Source organism: Vipera berus, assembly GCF_964194415.1.
Source record: "Vipera berus genome assembly, chromosome: Z".
Lineage (NCBI taxonomy): Eukaryota > Metazoa > Chordata > Lepidosauria > Squamata > Viperidae > Vipera > Vipera berus.
In genome coordinates, this window is record NC_138205.1 from 108,172,197 (window position 1) to 108,191,886 (window position 19,690).

The following is a 19,690-nucleotide window of genomic DNA, read 5'->3' on the forward strand; positions in this document are numbered from 1 at the left end:
ATAGATATGAGTTCCAAATTAATTTAAATCATTTTCAATTGATTCAGTTGAAGAAACGTCTCTGTGGGATCACAGTGTGTTTCTAGGTGCAATTCCAGGTGCTGGTTGTCACATTTAAAGCACTACATGGCTTGGGACCTGATTACCCGAGGGACCATCTAATTTTCAAGAGTCCATCAAATTCTATCCAGCAGATTGGGCATGCTGCAGATCCCATCACCCAAAAAGTGTTGACTTGCAGGAATTAGAAGGTAAACCATTCCTGCTGTAGCCCTGCCTTATGGACTTTTCTCTCCTCTGACATTAGAATGGCCCCCAATCCGGCTGGTGTTTTGTAAGGCTTTAAAAGCTTCGCTGTGTACTTGAATCTGGGCTTTGAAGATATTAAGAGCTCCTTTCTTGACTTCATTGCTCATTGGTTAAGTATCTTGGCTGCTTTATGTATTTTTTTTGGTTTTTAAAATTATTTTTAATTAACTGCTTCATAATTTTAGAACTGTAAGCTACCCAGAGTACTTGGCTCATATGGGCAGAAATGGAATAAATAAATACTGTGTTTCCCTGAAAATAAGACCCAAAGAGAAAATAAGTCCTAGCATGATTTGTAAGGGTGTGCCTACCCCAAAGTAAGCCCCAGCATTGTGGTTGCCCTGGGGGTGGTGGGGGTGGTGCATGGCCAGCTCAACATTATTATTGGGCAGGAGCCTGGGGGGGCTGGGGGGATCCAGGGGTCTGGCAGTGGGGGGTGGGACCAGGGCAGACTCCAGGGCCTGATCGGTTGGAGAAGCCTCACCGACCCACTCAGGTCATGTGAGGCAGTTTCAGAGCTGGACTTGGGTGGGGCGAGAAGTCCCAGCTGCATCTTGGGGATGGGGGCTCCCTGCCCTTCCTGTTCCCCATGGCCATTGTGGGTGGGGCAGCGGGTGGCAAGCTCGTTAGAAGATGTGATTGGATGGCAAGAGCTGAGCGTGCGGGAGCTGTGCACGTGGCATCATCCCCAGCCCACCACCTGCCTCGCCTTGTGGCAGTACTAGCAGCAGGTGGAGGCAGAGGCACAGGGGGGAGGCACAGGAGTTTTGCATGGTATAAACGAGGTAGAAGATACTGTTACTGCACCAAATCCATTTAGTGAATGTGGTTTCAGCTTTTACACCTTGACTAGAATGTTAGTGGGTCTAGTGTTGGCAGGAGGACAGAGGTCGACCCCAAGGGCTCTCATTTGTGGAGTTCCTCAGGGATCGGTCCTCTCACCTCTCCTGTTTAACATCTACATGAAACCGCTGGGTGAGATCATTCGTGGTTTCGGAGTTGGGTATCATCAATACGCTGATGATACCCAACTTTTCATTTCGACCCCAAACCACCCCAGTGATGCCCTCGATGTGATGTCCCGTTGCCTGGAGGCGGTTCGGGTCTGGATGGGGAGGAACAGACTTCAGCTCAACCCTGACAAGACCAAGTGGCTGTACATTCCGGCATCCCGGGACATTCAAAATGTTCCATCTCTTTCTATGGGGGGTGAGTTTTTACCCCCCGTGGATAGGGCTCGCAACTTGGGAGTCCTCCTAGATTCACGGCTTACTCTAGAAGATCACATAGTAGCCGTGACTAGGGGGGCTTTCGCTCAGGTTCGCCTGGTGCATCAGTTGCGGCCCTATCTGGACCGGGATGCCCTGTGTACGGTCACTCATGCGTTCGTGACCTCTCATCTGGACTACTGCAATGCTCTTTACATGGGGCTTCCCTTGAAGACCCCTCGGAGGCTCCAACTGGTACAGAATGCGGCCGCGAGAGTTGTCTTGGGAGTTTCCCGGTACTCCCATGTTACACCTTTGCTCCGCGAGCTGCATTGGTTACCAGTTGTCTTCCGGGTGAGGTTCAAGGTCTTGGTGATGGTTTTTAAGTCCTTACATGGCATGGGTCCGGAATACCTCGGGGACCACCTGCTGCCGGTGTCGACTTCCCTCCGCCCTGTGCGTTCCCACAGAGAGGGCCTCCTCAGGGTACCTCCGGTCAGAGAATGCCGGCTGGTGGCCCCCAGGGGGAGGGCCTTCTCTGTGGGCGCCCTGGCTTTATGGAACCAACTGCCGGTTGAGCTCCGGACAGCACCGGATCTTCGCTCCTTCCGGCGCGGGCTAAAGACCCATTTATTCGAACAAGCTGGCCTGGCCTGATGGGGGAACGTTAGGGTTTTAATGGGTTTTATATTGTGATTGTTTTAATTGGGCAATTATTTAATCCTTTTTTAAACTTTTGTATTTCTATTTATATGCCCTGTTCACCGCCCTGAGTCCTTCGGGAGAAGGGCGGTATATAAATTTAATAATAAATAAATAAATAAATAAATAAATAAATAAATAAATAAAAATAATTCAGGGATCGCTCCCTTTTTCCTTCAGCATGGCTCCAGCTCCCCAGACTTCTTTCCACTTCTATCTCAAAGCCTCAGCAATTCAGTTCTCTCCCTGCCTTCCCAGCATACAATCCTAACCTCACCCACTTCCTTCAACTACCGCCCATATTACCTTATTTCCACCAGCAAGGGGCAGGCTTTCTTTCTTGTCACTTGTTCTTCTTTGTTTTCTTATGGAGGGTGTACAAACATGGCTTTGAGGCAGCAGCATTCTGCTGCTTTCTCAGCAGCAGAACATGCCCCACTCTGAAAAGAGAAGGGAGCACCGCCCGTTGGTTTTTTTGGCTCATTGGAAGGTTCCACCCAGATCTTGGCCTGCTAAGCCTCACTTTGCTAAATTGGACAGAACTTCAGCACACAGCGTACACCAGGCCAAAGAGGAATCCTCCCTTTAGCCAATCACCAAACCAGGTGGAGCCCTCCAATAAACCAAAAAAACAACAGGTGATGCTCCCTTTTCCTTTCAGAATGGGGCTGTTCTGCTGCTGACAAAGAAAAGGAACAAAAGTTTTGCACTGCAGCAAACCCACAGCATTGAGATGCCAAGCATGGCAATTGAAACTCACCCAGCCGCTGCCTCAAAGCCCTGTTTGTAGACCCTCCACAAGAAAATAGTCCCAGAGAAGAACAAGCGAAAGAAAGCCTGCTCCTCGTGGGTGGAAATACAGTAAATGAGGAGGTGGTAATCGAAGGACAGGGATGGGGTTAAGATTGCATGCTAGGAAGGTGGGGGAAAACTGAATTGCTGAAGCTTTGAAGCAGAAGTAGAAAGAAGCCGGGGAGCTTGGGCCGTGCTGAAAGAAAAGGGGAGTGATCCCTGAATGAGACTCTTTCTAGTCAAGGGACAGTGTAAAAGCTGAAAACACATTCATGGTCACCTCAGACTAAATGGCTTTGGTGCCGTATCTTCTACCTCGTTTGTACCATGCAAAACTCCGTAGTTCCTGCACACACACACACACACCGTGCCTCTCTCTCTGCCTGCTGCAGGTGCCACCACTATGGGGCGAGTTGAGGCAGATGGCGGGCTGAGAGTGGTGCCATGCCACGGCCCCTGTGTGCTCGGTCCCCACTGTCGAACTTCATCCTCCACTGAGCGTGCTGCCCACTGCCCCACCTGCAACGGCCCCATGTTCCGCCCCCATGTCTCCGCCTGCTGCTTGGAGGGCAAAAAAATAAGACATCCCCTGAAAATAAGCCTAATGGGTCTTTTGCAGCAAAAATAAATATAAGACCTGGGCTTATTTTGGGAAAAACATGGGCACATAAATATTGATGTATTGGTCACCAGGATATAAAAAAGATGTCGAGACTCTAGAAAGAGTACAGAGAAGAGCAACAAAGATGATTGGGGGACTGGAGGCTAAAACATATAGGGAACGGTTGCTGGAATTGGGTATGTGTAGTTTAACGAAGAGAAGGGTGAGGGGTGACATGATAGGAGTGATCCAATATCTCAGGGGCTGCCACAAAGAAGAGGGAGTCAAGCTATTCTCCAAAGCACCTGAAAGCAGGACAAGAAGCAACGGATGGAAACTAGTCAAGGAGAGAAGTAACCTAGAACTAAGGAGAAATTTCCTGACAGAACAATTAATCTGTGGAACTTCTTGTCTCCAGAAGTTGTGGAAGGTTTTAAGAAGAAATTAGGCAACCATTTTTCTGCTCAAGCAGGAGATTGGCCTGGAAGACCTCCAAGGTCCCTTCCAGCTCTGTTATTCTGTAAATAAAAATCCCTTGTTCTAGGGAAGTCAACGTCAGTGTTGCTGGTATAAAATCTTCCTTCACTGATACATTTGGTATTTTCCAAATTAAAACTAAAGCAACCAACCAGTACCGGTTGTTAAAAGAAAAAGAAAGTTGATATCTTTATTCCACTGTCTTACTAAGATGCAAATTCTGCCATGACAGTCATTGATCAATTAAAAGATGGTGACTTTTTTGTACAGTGCCCCTTCTATCACAGAGGAAGGCTATCAATTCCTGACTTTTTAACTTTTTAATAAAAAAGAAAAACAATAATAATAAAAAAATCTCCAATGGCATGATCAGGATGAGTGATCCTTCATTTGAATCAAGAGATCTTATCCACACGTACTCCTTTCTGACGCTTTTCCGGCCTCCTTCATCCCTGTAACTGTGGGAGTTTAAAAACAAAAAACCAAATATGGAATTGCTAGAAAAACCCCATTCTTCTACTACCTTTCTCAAATTTCATCTCTTCTAGCCCCAAGGAGCAAACTGTGAACCTTGTAGTAGTTCACATGAAATGATTGGATTCATTCCCAAAGACCTTGGGTTTGAAGGGACTAACACTAATTCTATTTAGTGCAAATGCGGGATTAATTAACTGAGCTGGGGGTTCTTATAGCTGGGGGTTCCTCCTCAGCATTTTTTAAGGATGTGATGGACACAAGATTACGTCCTTTTTGCTTTGGTTTTCTCCCCAATTATTTTCCATTCAATGCCTAATGCTGCCTCTAAGGCTGTTGTTCCCTGTTTTGTTTTGTTTTTAAAGTCATTTCCTACCTCTCCCACACAAGAAGTAGAGGAGCAGGATTAGTACGGTGGAAGTGTGGAATTTGGGGTAGAAAATATATCCAAACAGAAGGAACCAAGCATTTTCCCAATGACATTTGGCCCAAAAGATCAAGTTGAGGTCACTTTAACCATCCTTTAGACACTTTTAAGATCCTTTAGCAATCTTGAGAGAGGGGAATTTTCTCATGTTTGTGTTATAAAGTGACTCTCCTCCCTCCATAACTTGCAAGGGAAGAAGGTCAGAGACAGAGCTAAGATCTTGATTTGATTGTGTTTGTGTGTTCTTCTGGGTGGGCAAGTGCCCTGTAAAATAAACTCAGACCTTTGTGGAGAAAGGTTCTGTTTGCGTTGATCAGGACTTCCTTCGGTAATACACACACAGAGACACACACACTCTCTCTCTTCCCCGCTTGCGGAGACCCCCAGGCCTTGCTGGGAAAGGCTTCCTTCCAGCATAACAATTGTCATTAGGGTAATTCCGGAGGGGGGGGGAGGGTGTTTCTTTTCCTGCTTTATTAGGGTGCATTGCCGTCTTCCTCCTGTTTAAAGCAACAGAGGCTCAAGTTCATCTGTCTCTCCATATATCACAGTTTCAGGCTTTTTTTTTCTTAGAAGAATGAAAGGGATGTTTACAGGAAGGGATTCCTGCTGCTTCTACTGTTTTCCTGAACGCACCCAGAAATATTACAAGAAGTTTTGTTTTTTTTAAAAAAATGCTTTCAAAAAAACTCCCAAAAACACCCATCCCATATTTCTTGGATCATTAATTCTGTCATTACAAACCAAAAGGTTTTTCCAGCCTTAATGGCTATCGATGCTCCATAGTGTAGTTCAGCAGAACTGGTCAGCACAAGCTTTGGGGTCAGTTGCTCAAGTAAAGTAGACAGCATTCATTGGCATCTGAATTAACTGATGTTGCTTTCTATATTTTCTGGTCCCTTCTGATAGCTTGATACACTACTATGCTGGTGTAATTTTACCATATGTCACATTGGTACAAAACAACCTTTCTTTCTTTTTCTTCCAACATTCTTATTGAGTTTAATGGGGGGAAATGCTTTCAGAACTTTTTTTCAAAGGCAAGAATACTTTTAGGATAATTTTTGTAATGAGGTGAAGCTGTTTTCTATTTTTCTTAGCTAACAGGATGACCAAAGGATGGGTATGAACAGTGGCTTAGCGTGGGGGGTGCAGGGGGGGCGGCCACACCAGGTGCAACATCTGGGGGGGGCGCGCTCGCACTGAGCTGCTCAGGGAGCCCCAAGGGCTGCACAGAGTCGGCTTGGCTCCGCTCTCGAGCTGCTCTTTCTTGCAAAGCGAAACGAGTCCGGCAGGTGAGATGGGCGGCCACATAAACTGAATAAAATAAATAGAAGCACCCAACTCTCCGCCCAGGCTCAGGTCAACCGCAAGGGCCCTGCAGGTGCCCCGGCAGGCTTGGCCGAGCGAAGATGGACCCGCCGGCCGGCCGGCCGGCCTAGCTTCGTGCGCATGCGTGGCTTTATTTAGCAGGGCTCATGTGCGAGCTTGAATGCAGCGGCTCTTGCAGGTCGGAGCCCCGCCCAGCCGCCCTCGAGAGGGACCCGGAAGCATCCCGCATGCGTGCGACTCTTCTTGGAAAGTCTACGCCACTGCGGGGCGCGTCTTTTTGGCGGTGCCGTGACGTCACTTGCCTTGCCCCGGGTGCTGACAACCCACGCTACGCCACTGGGTATGAATGTGCTACCTTGGATTCTTTTTCCTTTCAATTAAATCCCAAGGAAAGACTTTATAAGAAAACTCTTTCACAGAAGAAGAAAGTGGGGCAGTCAGCCAAGGGTGGGGGAAAGCTAAGCAAACTGCAGGATTGTCTTCAGGGTATGATCAGAAAAAGTAAAAATGGCAGTCACAATGATGTAATCAAAGCTCGCCCTGTTTTTATGAGCATTATGTGTTTAATGCACATAAAAAACAGACAGAGCTTTGATCTCACCATTATCATAGGTTCCTTTAATTTTTTTACTACACACTGTGGACACCCATAATAAGTCTGCTACTTTGCCTCAATATTGAAAAGAAATCCTGAAAGCAATTAAAGTATTCTCAGAAGAAGAAACGAAAAGGAAAATCTTTGCTATCTGGTTTGACTGCCAACTCATTTCTTAGACTTATAAAAGAAGACTAATATTTTGATACTACAATCTAAAAAAGAAAAATTAGAAAAACAACTACAAGTTACAAAGCAAACATTTCTATGTACAAAGATAGAAAAAGACAAAAACAATGAAACAATGAAACAGCCATTGGTGGAGCAGTGGGTTAATGCCTCCTTAAGTAACACCAGCTGCCTAAAATTAGTGCAGGTTCGCGTCCCACCAGGCTCAAGGTTGACTCAGCCTTCCATCCTTCCGAGGTAGGTAAAATGAGGACCCAGATTGTTTGGGGCAATTAAGCTGACTTTGTAATAATGCCGCTTGGGGGCCCCCGAAAGCCCTAATAAGCAGGCATATACATGGGATGAAGGCTATTGCTAAGCACATTGATTTGTGCTTAGATTGTAAGCCACCCTGAGTCTTCGGAGAAGGGCGGGATATAAATGGGATTAAAAAATAATAATAATAAAGAAATGTGTATTCTAATTTATATGAAAAACTGAACAACCTTTTGAAAAATCCATTAAATCTTATCCATTTGGAATCATATTGATCAGTCTTTCCATTATGTCATTTGAGAGTTAGATTAAAGATGAGAATGAACACTTTTTTAAAAAGAAACCTGAGGATTTTGAATTCAGAGTGATAGTTTCCAGCGTGGGTAAAAAATAAAGTAATATGATCTTGAAATATATAAAGAAAAAATATTAATTTCTCTTCTCATAGTCCATTAAATCACTACGTTAGAACAGTAAATGTTAAGGACAACTTACCTGAAAGTTTATCTGCATATTCATAGACTATCTCTGAATATCTGTTTACTTTATATATTCTCAATGCTAAAAGAAAACTGCTTTATAAGCATATGCACACATGGCATTTTAAGAACTTTCAGATTTTAGAGATTTTACAATGTTTTAATATTTCAGTTTATTTTATTGTACACTGCATTGTTTTTACTCTACCCTGCCAGTTTTATTTCATGCATTCGTTATAATTATATTGTGGTTTTATGTGTTTGGTTCTTTGTGTACATTGTTCAGAATACTGCTGTTGCTAGGCAAACTAAAAATGTCACAAATAAATAGATTTAGCATAAGATATTTAGAAGAGAATTCAAAGATCATGCAAGAGACATGCGAAGGTTGTCCACCCCAATAAAGATCTATTAATTATATCTTCAATGGGGTGGCCAACCTTTTCATTAAAGATTCATGGAATGGTGTTCAACCACTTTCCAGGCAGTCTGTTCCCTCTCAAACAGCTATTTCCCCCCCCCTAATGTTTAGTCTGATTTCTTTTCTTGTATTTTGAGTCAGTTGTATTGGATTGTACTTTCTGAAACTGCAGAAATATCTTCCATCTTGTCTTGATAGCCTATCCAATATTCCAAGATGATTATCGTAGAACCTCATAATTGTCTTTTCTCCAATTATTTTGTTGAACTAAGCATGCATCCTTTTTGTTTTAATTTTCAGCATGGGTTTTAAATAAAGCATCACTTTTTATTCCCACTATTTTAAAAAGTGAACAATAGTAACTGAGATGAAGATGCTGTGTTGCGCTTGACTTTGTTTCACTTGTGCTAATCACCCATCCCATCTTGAATTAAACAGAGGATCTGTGACTCTCTTCCTTCTGCTTTGGGAAGTTGATTTGTTGATTTCACCCTAGAATAGCCCTCCAACTATGTTATCAGCTATGTATCAGCTAACACTGCAGTTGAAGGGAGATTCTCAGAGTAAAATATAGTGTGCCCTTACAAGTTGGTGATGACAGCTCAGGGCAGGACACTTAACCCTCGAAATAAATTCAATCTTTTTTGTAGTTGCTGGCTGTGACCAAGTTATTCTGCCCTCAGTAAGCACGTTCAACTGTTCATATACTATATATACTGTACATGGTCTCTAGCTTTTCTCCTAAGTCTTTATTTACTCATTTTTCTCTTCTTTCTATTTAATTTTGTCTCATCAGAATTGCAGGATAAGCTGATGTGGATGGAAATAGACTTAGGTCATGTTCCATCAATTTTCACTAAGCTGTAACAGGAAGGTGGAAAATACAGAATTTCATTTACAGCCAGGACCAATGTTTCCAGAGGGACTAATAACCTTGACTAGAATCCTGTTGCTTGTTAAGTCTAAATCTAAAAAGTTCTCATGTACAAGAGAATTTCCCAATATCCCTCCTTACTCTACTACTACTACTACTACTACTACTACTACTACTACTACTAATAATAATAATAATAATAAAGTTGGAAGGAACCTTGGTGGTCATCTAGTCCAACCCCCTGCTCAGGCATGAAACCTATACCATTTCAGACAAATTGATGTCCAGTCTCTTCTTATAAATTTCCAGTGTTGGAGCATTCACTGCTTCTGGAGTGGTGCATGGCACAGTTTGAAGTGTAAGTCTATTCACAGTCATTGCAACTTTCCAGGGACTCTAAGAAGAAGATTCCCCATTACCCTAAGACTTTCATTTATAAGGTCTAACTTCAGACCTTATCACTGAATATGGCCCCTGTTAAGGACCAAGATAAAAGGGATGATCACAGAATGGGACAATATGAAGAAACAGTCTCATTACAAAATATGGTCTGTAGCTGTAAATGACCAAGAGACTTATAGCACTTTGAAATTTTTTTTTAAAAAAACATAAACCAAAGTTGCCAACGTACAGTATGGCTTTCTAAGTTCTCCTACCCAACAACATCTGGAAGATTACCAACCAGCTGTTCTTATGTCCTTCATTTTTTGTTCAAGCTAAGTCATATATTGCCCAACGCTTACAGAAGTTCTTGTGCACAGAATCTACCTCCTCTGAAACATGTAGCCCCTCTTCAGATACCAAATATACACACGCATGCAAGGAGTAGAGGAAAGAAGGATAGGAAAGAGAAAGAAAATGAGGGCATCACAAGAATCAAATAAAAGGAATAGAGACAAGTGTGATCAGTTAAAACTCCTGTTTGCATATAATTGCAACAGGGATCATCAAAGAGAACTCCAAAATAAAAGGATCTATCCAGATTTACGGAGAATAGAATCAAGTCTATCACTGAGTATAATATAGACCAGTGATATTGGTCTACATAAGATTTTGACTAGTGGTAGCTTATCATTATTAAATCAATTTACACTTTAATTTGTTGTCACTGTGAGTTGTGGTGGGGGGGCACAAAGGGAGGCTCAGCCAATCTCAATGTATACATGGTTGTACTTTGACAATAAAGGTTCATTCATTCATTCAGGAATAAAAATCTGTTAGCTCAATTCAAACTATGATAAGTGACAGAATTAAAATTCTTAAGGAATGTTAATCAGTTTGCTTGATGATGGATTCCCCCTAGTTTGAGACTATCCATCTTAAAAGTCAACAATGGAATCACCTACAAGATTCACATGGATGTTTACTAGTTTTAAGATTCTGCCTCATCTGATATCAGACATTCAAAGATATAAGGTTATCTCTTGTAGTTTATATACCACAGATTTATGAATGAACTCTTTAAATTGTGACTGACTTTATAAAGAATCAGTCCTGTGATAATTTGGCATAACTACAGGTTATCCTTGATTTACAACCACAGTTGGAACCAGAAGTTCCAACTTAACAGTTGTTAAGTAAGTCATGCCAAATGTTATAATGTCTTTTGTTGTGGTTATCAAGCAAATCACTGCAGTTGCTAAGTGAATCATGGAGTCATTAAGTGAATCCAGTTTCCATCATTGACTTTGCTTGTCAGAAGCCAACTAGGAAGGTCAGAAACGGGGATTACATGACCTTGGGGATGCTGCCACTGTCATGCATACATGTCTGTTGCCAAATGCCCCAATTTTGATCATATGATTGTAGGGGATGCTACAATGGTTGCTAATGTGAGGACCTGTTGCAAGTCATTTTTTTCAATGCAGTTGTAACTTCAATCAGGAGAGATGGTAAGATACAAATGTGAATATTCGCATTCACAATATTTTGATTGATTTCATTCATATTCTGCAAAGAAGATTACTTGGTTATCTTCTTAGGATGTTATGTGAATCTAGCCAATTGTTCCTTTGTCAGCAAATTAAAATTAAAAATAAATATGACTCTTGTGAGTTCTGCCTATGGTGGTGTTTGGAATGTGGCTCAATATCCCAAAACAAACAAATTCACCTGGAATTCCAGCAACAAAGTTTTATTTAAAAAGAATCCTTTGCAAAGGCTTGGTGAGCTGAAACCCACACAGGAGTTCAGTCACACCTCCAAGAGCTTTTTGACACATTTTTATATCCTGCTCCCAACGCAGATTCCCCCCTCCCCTATCGCACTCAACACACCTTCCCCAATCATCTGAAAACTACTTCGGACTTTCTAAAACCACTGTCCCTCCCATGTTCCAGGAAGCCCCTTTGTACAAATCTTATCTATCACTATCTAATTTTCTGATAACAAAGCTCGGCTCCTATAGTTATTTCTGTATTTCCTTTGCTTGCGGTTTAGGTTAGCTACAACTTCAGCTTTTCTTATTTGTATGAAATTTACTTGTCAGAGTTTATGACTTTCAGGTGGCTTCTTCTATCAATCTTTAGACTCATTAGAAATTTCTGAATAATAATCTGTTCCTTTCAGTGGTAAATGCCTGTCTGATGTCTGCAGAAAAAATATATGAGACAGAAATCATTGTTCCCAACCCTTCTAACCAGTCCTTCTAAGCCAGACATGTCAAACACAAGGCCTGAGGACCGGATCCGGCCCGCGAAGTGGTTTCATGCGGCCCGTGAAGCCATCCTGGAAACAGTGAGGGAACAGCCCCCACTGCCTTGGCCCTGGCCCAGAGACCCTCCTTCTGCCAGAGACCCTCAGATCTGTCCCACTCCTGCCCAGGCCCCCATAGGCACCCTTGATGGATGTAGAGCTGGCCACGCCCACCCAGTAGACCATACACACTCTAGCCACGCCTACCCAATAGGCCATACCCACCAGGCCCCTTGAGGGCAACCACAATGCTGATGCGGCCCTCAATGAAATTGAGTTTGACACCCCTGTTCTAAGCCCTTCCAACACACTGCAAACTCAACTATAGTGTTGGGATATGTGGATGGGGCGTGAGGTGGTGGGTATGGGGGTTGCAGGCAGAACCCTGAAAAAACGCCTGTGCAAAACCCACGACCAGAGGCAACGGACACGGAACCCACAAATTCGCCGCCTGCCTGCCTCCCTCACAATTTAAAGTGGACCTACTCCCCAGGTTCTTGCGCCGTTCCAGAATTTCGCCCGCAAGAACAACACCAGGGGGCGGCACAACAAACGCCCAGATTCCTTCAGAGAAGCGCGGCTGGCTCGAACTTTTGGAAGCGAGTGACTTTGCGCCTCCCTCGCCAAGTTTTTGCCCGGCGGGCGGCGCGCTCGCAAAGCGAGACGGTGGGACGGCGGCTGCGGCCAGAGGTAGCCCTGTGAGGCTTGAAGCGGCGGCGGCTTCCAATCCTGGCTGGCTATTTCAGACTCAGGAGAGAGAGAGTGGGAGAAAGAAACGAAGCAAGGGAGCTGCTGCCAGGAGGATGTGGAGGCGGCGGCGTAGGTGGCCATCGCTGCCGACTTCGTCCACTTGGTGCAGGCGCTGCGCGGCAGGCGACAGCGCTGTCCTCGCGTTGCTTTTGCTGCTGGCGGGGCCGCTGAGTGCCTTCAACCTGGACGAAGAGAAGCCCGTTGTCTATAGCGGTCCCGATGGCAGTTACTTTGGATACGCGCTGGACTTTTACAGCCCTGCACCGAATGCGTAAGTAGCGGTCCTCTTTGATGGGCGCGAGAATTGCCTTGCTTGTTTTCGCTTGGAAATTGCAAGAGGAGGTTGGGTGCCGGCCGCTGTGATTCACCCAGGCAAGTCATAGCACAATTGCGTCCTGGAGATGCCGAGTTTAGATCGATTCGGAGCCGATACTTACTTTTTTCCAGCTCCATCCTAGACGTGGTTCCATCCTCAAAGAAGAGCCAATGAAGTTGTTATTCTCAGTCACTATTAACTGTGACCGTGCAACGCAGAACTGCACAGGTTGGCCCGGAAACAACTCCCTTGTTAGACAAGATTTCCAAATAAATGTTCGTGGCGATGGCGTATCAGAGAATGTGGATTGACGTAATTGGCACTCCGCATTGTTGAATTCAATACGATTGAACTCTGAGCAGAAAAGTACGGATTCTGTTGTTCATGGGATTCTATAAATTAAAATAGTGGGATTCTGTTAAAAATATTTAATAGAGAATAAGTGGTGGGTTTGCACCCAATCCAAACAATCTTCATCTTTTGCCTATAGTGTCAGAGAATGTAATGTAATGTAATGAGTGCTCTGATAATTGTGAATTTTAGTGACAGCAACAAAATATATGCAAATCCAGCACTTCCTATCTTTCTTGTGGAGGAATCGGCAAGGAATCTTTCCCCTAGAGAAGATTGAATTGATAATAACTTCAGTAGAGTCAGAAGAACTCCATAAAACTGTTATGCAGATAAGTAGGAAAGTTGTAGAGGAACATTTAGCAATGAGCTGCTTGCTCTGATGTTTAGTTGCAAGCCACGTTCCTCCACTTCAGAGTTCAGGCTAGTACAGTCTTTCCCAAAAATGCACTGATCCTCTAGTCTCAAAAGATCTGTACCAAATTTTCCAGCCACATGACTGGGAATCTTGGGAGATATAATCTCCTCCCATTTGGAGGTAATCCAGATTCAACATATCGATTTCACATCTATACATTTTACCTATAAAGTTGGATAGTAACAGTTTATCAATACTTTATATGATTTAGAGAAGAACCTTAAAGAAAAATAAATTTCTTCTGTTTCAACCCTCTAGAATTTGGTATATCTAAGATTATCTTTATAGTATTCTTTGAGCAGGACTACAGCAGGTGGCAGCATTGAGACAACCTTGGCTGATCTCACCATCAGCTGAACAGGGGTCAGAACAGAGTGGTATTTTGAGCGGGAGATTATCAGGAGAGTCCAGGACTGTAGAATGCAATTCCGTAGAAGACTGGAAGAATGCATTGGCAAATCATTTCCACATTGCTGCCAGGGAAATTCTTTAGATGTGTCCAAAAAAATCACAAGAAATTGAGTTCAACTCAAGAGAGTCTTTACTATTTTAATTACATAGGAAATCAAATGATCAGTTTCTGATTTTAGAAGCCAGCAGTTTTCCAACTAGTAGTAAGTATATTGTAGGCTCTGTCCTTAGACATCAAAAAACAGTCTGTTGCAAACAGTGAATTATTATCATTAACATGATGAAATCAGTATAGAAATGAAGCCAGATGGTATGTATACTTTCTCTGCCTTTTCTACCCTAAACTGCTTTGTGTTTCATAAATGAGGGGATGAATGAATATCCTTCCATGTTTAAATGAAGTCTGTGTGGGGAAAAGTAGAACTTCTATTTGTGTATTTGTGGCCTGTTTCTCTGTGGTATCCCATTTACATCTAAACTCACCATTTGATATTACAGGTAGAGGATGCTGAATTGTGAATGGTATTGTGCCCCAAGTGTTAGGAATGGACATTGACTATAGAAATGTGGACATTGTGTGGGGAAATGAATCATGCAGGTATCTGAATGATTCTGAAGATTATATCCTAATTATGAAACATGGTGGTATTGAATGGATCCTAGAAGACCTCAGTGTATTGATGACCAGTTTAGGGAAGGAGTTTTTTGTACACATTGTTGTTGTTGTTGTTAGCTGCGAAGTCGTGTCCGACCCATCGCGACCCTATGGACAACATTCCTCCAGGCCTTCCTGTCCTCTACCATCTTCTGGAGTCCATTTAAGCTCACGCCTACTGCTTCAGTGACTCCATCCAGCCACCTCATTCTCTGTCGTCCCCTTCTTCTATTGCCCTCGATCTTTCCCAGCATTAGGCTCTTCTCCAGTGAGTCCTTCCTTCTCATTAGGTGGCCAAAGTATTTGAGTTTTAGCTTCAGGATCTGGCCTTCTAAAGAGCAGTCAGGGTTGATCTCCTCTAGGACTGACCGGTTTGATTGCCTTGCAGTCCAAGGGACTCGCAGGAGTCTTCTCCAGCACCACAGTTCAAAGGCCTCAATTCTTTGGCGCTCAGCCTTTCTTATGGTCCAACTTTCACTGCCATACATTGCAACTGGGAAGACCATAGCCTTGACTATACGCACTTTTGTTGACAGGGTGATGTCTCTGCTTTTTAGTGTGCTGTCTAGATTTGCCATGGCTTTCCTCCCCAGGAGCAAGCGTCTTTTAATTTCTTGGCTACAGTCCCCATCTGCAGTGATCTTGGAGCCCAGGAAAATAAAATCTGTCACTACCTCCATTTCTTCCCCATCTATTTGCCAGGAATTGAGAGGGCCAGATGCCATGATCTTGGTTTTCTTAATGTTAAGTTTCAACCCAAGTTTTGCACTCTCCTTCTTCACCCGCAACAAGAGGCTCTTTAGTTCTTCTTCACTTTCTGCCATTAGAGTGGTATCATCTCACATGCATTTCTTCAAATGGGCAAATTGATGGGATTTGGTGCTATATAGTCCAAACTTGAAATTTAATTACAATATGATGAATTTAATAATAGCTGCAGAAAGGATTAAAAATCAAGTGAAAAGGATTAAAAACTGGACATTTCCTGAAAATGATCAATTGCATAGTTTTTGGCTGAAATATCTAACTAGCTTATGTTCAATTATAGCTAAACAGCTTAATGAAATATTGCATAGAGGAGACATCAGAGAGAGGTTAATAACTGGCAAAACATAGCTGCTTCAAAAAAAATCCAGTAAAAGGGACAACACCAGGAATCTATAAATCAATAACATGCTTGCCTTGTTTAAATTACTTACAGGTATAATAGCGGATAACACCCAAGATTATTTAGGAGAAAATAATAATAATAATAATAATTTAATTTCTATACCGCCCTTCTCCCGAAGGACTCAGGGCGGTGTACAGGGCAATAAATACAATAGAAATACAATGTACAAAAGTTAAAAAAGAATTAAACATTGTAGCCCAATACAGTAAAAATAATAAAATTAATATTAAAACACCCCAAACCCATCAGACCAGGCCGGCTTGTTCAAATAAGTAAGTCTTTAGGTCACGGCGGAAGGAGCGAAGGTCAGGAGCCATCCGGAGCTCAACCGGTAAACAGTTCCAAAGGTCTGGCGCGCCCACAGAGAATGCCCTCCCCCTGGGGGCCGCCAGTCGACACTTTTTGACCGACGGCACCCTAAGGAGGCCCTCTCTGTGGGAGCGCACTGGACGAAGGGAAGTTGATGCCGGCAGCAGGTGCTCCCGTAAGTAATCCGGACCCTAAGATCCCTCCAATAGAACAGAAAGGAGATAAAAGGAAAAGCAGAGGTATAAAATACCAACTTCTGATAAAATGGTTCTGTAGAATTGCAAATGCTGAAAAACTAATGTATATATCATCTGTGTTGATAAAAAATGTTTGATTTATTACCATACATTTGGATCATCAAAAGTCTGGAAACAACTGGTTTCTATAAAATCATTGGAATGTTTATAGAATAATAAAACAAGATTGGAAATAAAGGTTGGGAATGAAAAATGAAATGAAAAATAGGAGCTTGTTAACAATAGAAGAACCATCTACAAGAGTGACTTTATTATTTGTTATTGTCATGATCCCATTTTCAGTGTTTTTGATGAAACCAAATCTTCACTATCAAACAGCAAACACTGCAAATAAAAATGTCACATTTGCTTTATATGGATGATATGAGCTTTATGGAAAATTGGGAACCAAAATCTAGTCATTGACAAATACTGTAAGAATTTTCAGCATAGATATAGTAATTGACCTAGAGAAATGTGCTACAGAAGCATTAAAGCAGGGTACAATCAAAAATAGTAATGGAATTAAAATGCTAAATGGTCACACCATCAGGAATCATCAGGCTGAAACCTATAAGGATCTGATTATTTTACAGTTGGATAATATCAAGGAGAAAAAGGTAAAAAATGTGATTAGTAAGAAACATATCCAAAGAGCAAGAAAATTGTTAAGATCAAAATTGAACAGTGGAAACAACATTCTAGACCAGGGCTTTTCAACCGGTGGTACACGTACCACTTGTGATACATTAACACGTGGCAGGTGGTACACAACCCTGCCTAGCCAAGTGTAGTGGGGGGAGGGAAAGAGCCAGCGCAGGCAAGGACTTACTGTGAGAGAGTCCTCCGGAGCTGCAGAGTGGCTGGGGTGAGATAAAGACCCCAGGCTCACTTCCAGCTCACCCTCTCCCATGAGAAAGGAGGAAGAGGGGGCAGAGACAGGAGAGGCTGTAAAAGGAGGCAGTTTGGGCAGAAGAGGGAGAGAGAAAAAAAAGAAGCATCCAAAAGAGGTGGAGTCAGCTCTAGCTGCACTGAAGGGAAAGAACAAGGGCGGGGGAGAGGAGAGAAGCAGGCCAAGCAGGCCGGCCATGAGCCAATCTACAACTTCTGTGGCAGCCACCTGTGCTGGCACCAACAAACAGGCAAGAAATGCAGCGGGGAGGGGTTGACCTCCATGAGGAATGAAGAAAGGTAACAATGAAGAAAGGCAGCATCAGCTAGAGATGAGACACAGAGGGAGGGAGATGGAGAGTGGAAGGATTCTTATGTGCTTTTGTGACTTTGAAGTTCTGGGATTTGTGCAATGTGGGCTTTGTGTTCTTAAGGAGTGTTTGGCAATTTCTATTTGGCTGATGGCTGATGTCTCATGTTAGCTTCTATTGCTCTGCTATTGTTAGCTGTAAGTTTTGCTGCAAGGGATTTTGAAGTACTTTTCTCCTGAATGGATTTTGCCTGTTGCATTCCTTAATTATGAATGGAGCCATTTGGGGAGGCCTTAGCCGGCAGCCAACACTTACTACATTTTTTTTTCTTCCTTAGTGTGGGCTGCGCTTCTTAACTTTCCTTTCCAGCCAGTAGCTAATTCTTAAAGGGGAATGTGCCCTTTTAAGCTAGTTCACTCAGCAGCTTGTCTTTTCTGTCTCTGGAGGCGTTTCCTTGTTTGGTGAATATATGGAAGAGAGAAGATATGGGGTTTTCTTTTTTTCAAATTCTTCCTTCAGAAGGAGGTGGGCATGAGAAAGAAGGAGGCAGGGAAGGAGGCAGAGAAGGAAGTCCCGCCTTAGCACTTGGCCACCAGCAGCCCTGCCATTGACTTTGCTTGTCAAAAGGTTGCAAAAGGGGATCACATGACCCTGGGACATTGTGACCATCATAAATATGAATCAGTTGCCAAGCATCCAAATATAAATCACAAGACCCTGGGCATGCTGCAATGGTCATAAGTGTGAAAAATGGTCATAAGTAATTTCAGTGCAATTGCAATTTTGAACGGTTTGTTTTTGGTCATCAAATTTTTGACACCTTGCTAGGTGGTATTTGAATATTGCCATATCCCAAAAGTGGTACAATCGGTGAAAAGGTTGAAAAGCCCTGTTCTAGACCATACCTGTGATACGAATCACTGCTGGAATTATTAACTGGACACAAGCTGAACTGGTCAGTTTGGAGTGAAAAATAAGAAAGCTAATGACTGCTAATGAAGGCTTACATCCCCATATTGATATTGATAGATAATACCTGCTCACAAAAATAGAGTTTTCTATAGATCCAGCAAACCGTCAAAAAGGACAAGATAGATATGTAAAAGATAGCCAAGAAGAAGCATTGATGCAAGTTAAAAGTTGGGACTTACTGAATATATAGGAAACAAATCATGAATATTGAAAATGTAATAAAAACTCAAATTGAACACTAGCAAGGAAAAGCACTACATGGTCAATTTCTACAAAAATATCATGGGGAAAGTGGATAAAGATAAATCCTGGCAATGACTTAGAATAACAGAGTTGGGAGGGACCTTGAAGGTCTTCTAGTCCAATCCCCTGCTCAAGTAGGAGACTCTATACCTGTGGTGGCTAACTTGTGGAACGTGTGCCACAGGCGGCACACAGAGCCGTCCCTGTGGGCACGTGCGCCATCACCCTGGAGGGAGGCGGGGCCTGGCTGCTCCCCTCTGCCTCTCCACATGCGCCTGCACTATCGTTCTCTTTCTCTCTGCACTGAGAGTCAGGGAGCTGCTGCAAGAGCTGGGCAGATCCGGGCTGGATGGTGGAGGCAGCTGCCAGCACCAGTCCAGGTAAGCTCCTGGAGTGATTTTTGCAGCGCCTTTTGGTGCTTTGGAAAATACTTTGTTTCCTCGTCTTTGTAGGATCCACTCAAATATTGGAATACTGCAATCATGTCTCCCCTAATCCTTCTTTTCATTACATTAGACATATCCAATGCCTGTAACCGTTCTTAGTATGTTTTAGCCTCCAGCCCCCTAATCATTCTTGTTGCTCTTCTTTGCACTCTTAACAACTGGACTCTTACTTACAACTGGAACATTAAAAAAAGAAACAAGGTTTTATTTTGGCTATGAAAGATCAAGCTGTTTGAACTAATGCAATCAAGACCAGATTTGATAAATTATCCAATGATTCCTAATGCTGATTGTGCAAAGAGACAGAAGAAATAGTAAATCAGACACTCATTTCATGTAAGAAAATTGCAGACTTATAAACAAACTTATAAACAAACGTAT

At 43.0% G+C, this 19,690-nt stretch overlaps 1 protein-coding gene across 1 annotated transcript in view; it reads left to right on the plus strand.

Moving 5' to 3' along the window:
• Positions 1–12,539: 12,539 nt before the first annotated feature.
• The window catches only part of ITGA8 (integrin subunit alpha 8), a 157,891-nt gene continuing 150,740 nt past the window's right edge, over positions 12,540–19,690 (plus strand). Inside the window, exon 1 of the mRNA XM_081346360.1 lies at positions 12,540–12,850. Coding sequence (XP_081202486.1) covers positions 12,633–12,850 — 218 coding nt within the window. The 5' untranslated portion in view covers positions 12,540–12,632. The remainder of the gene's footprint in view (positions 12,851–19,690) is intronic.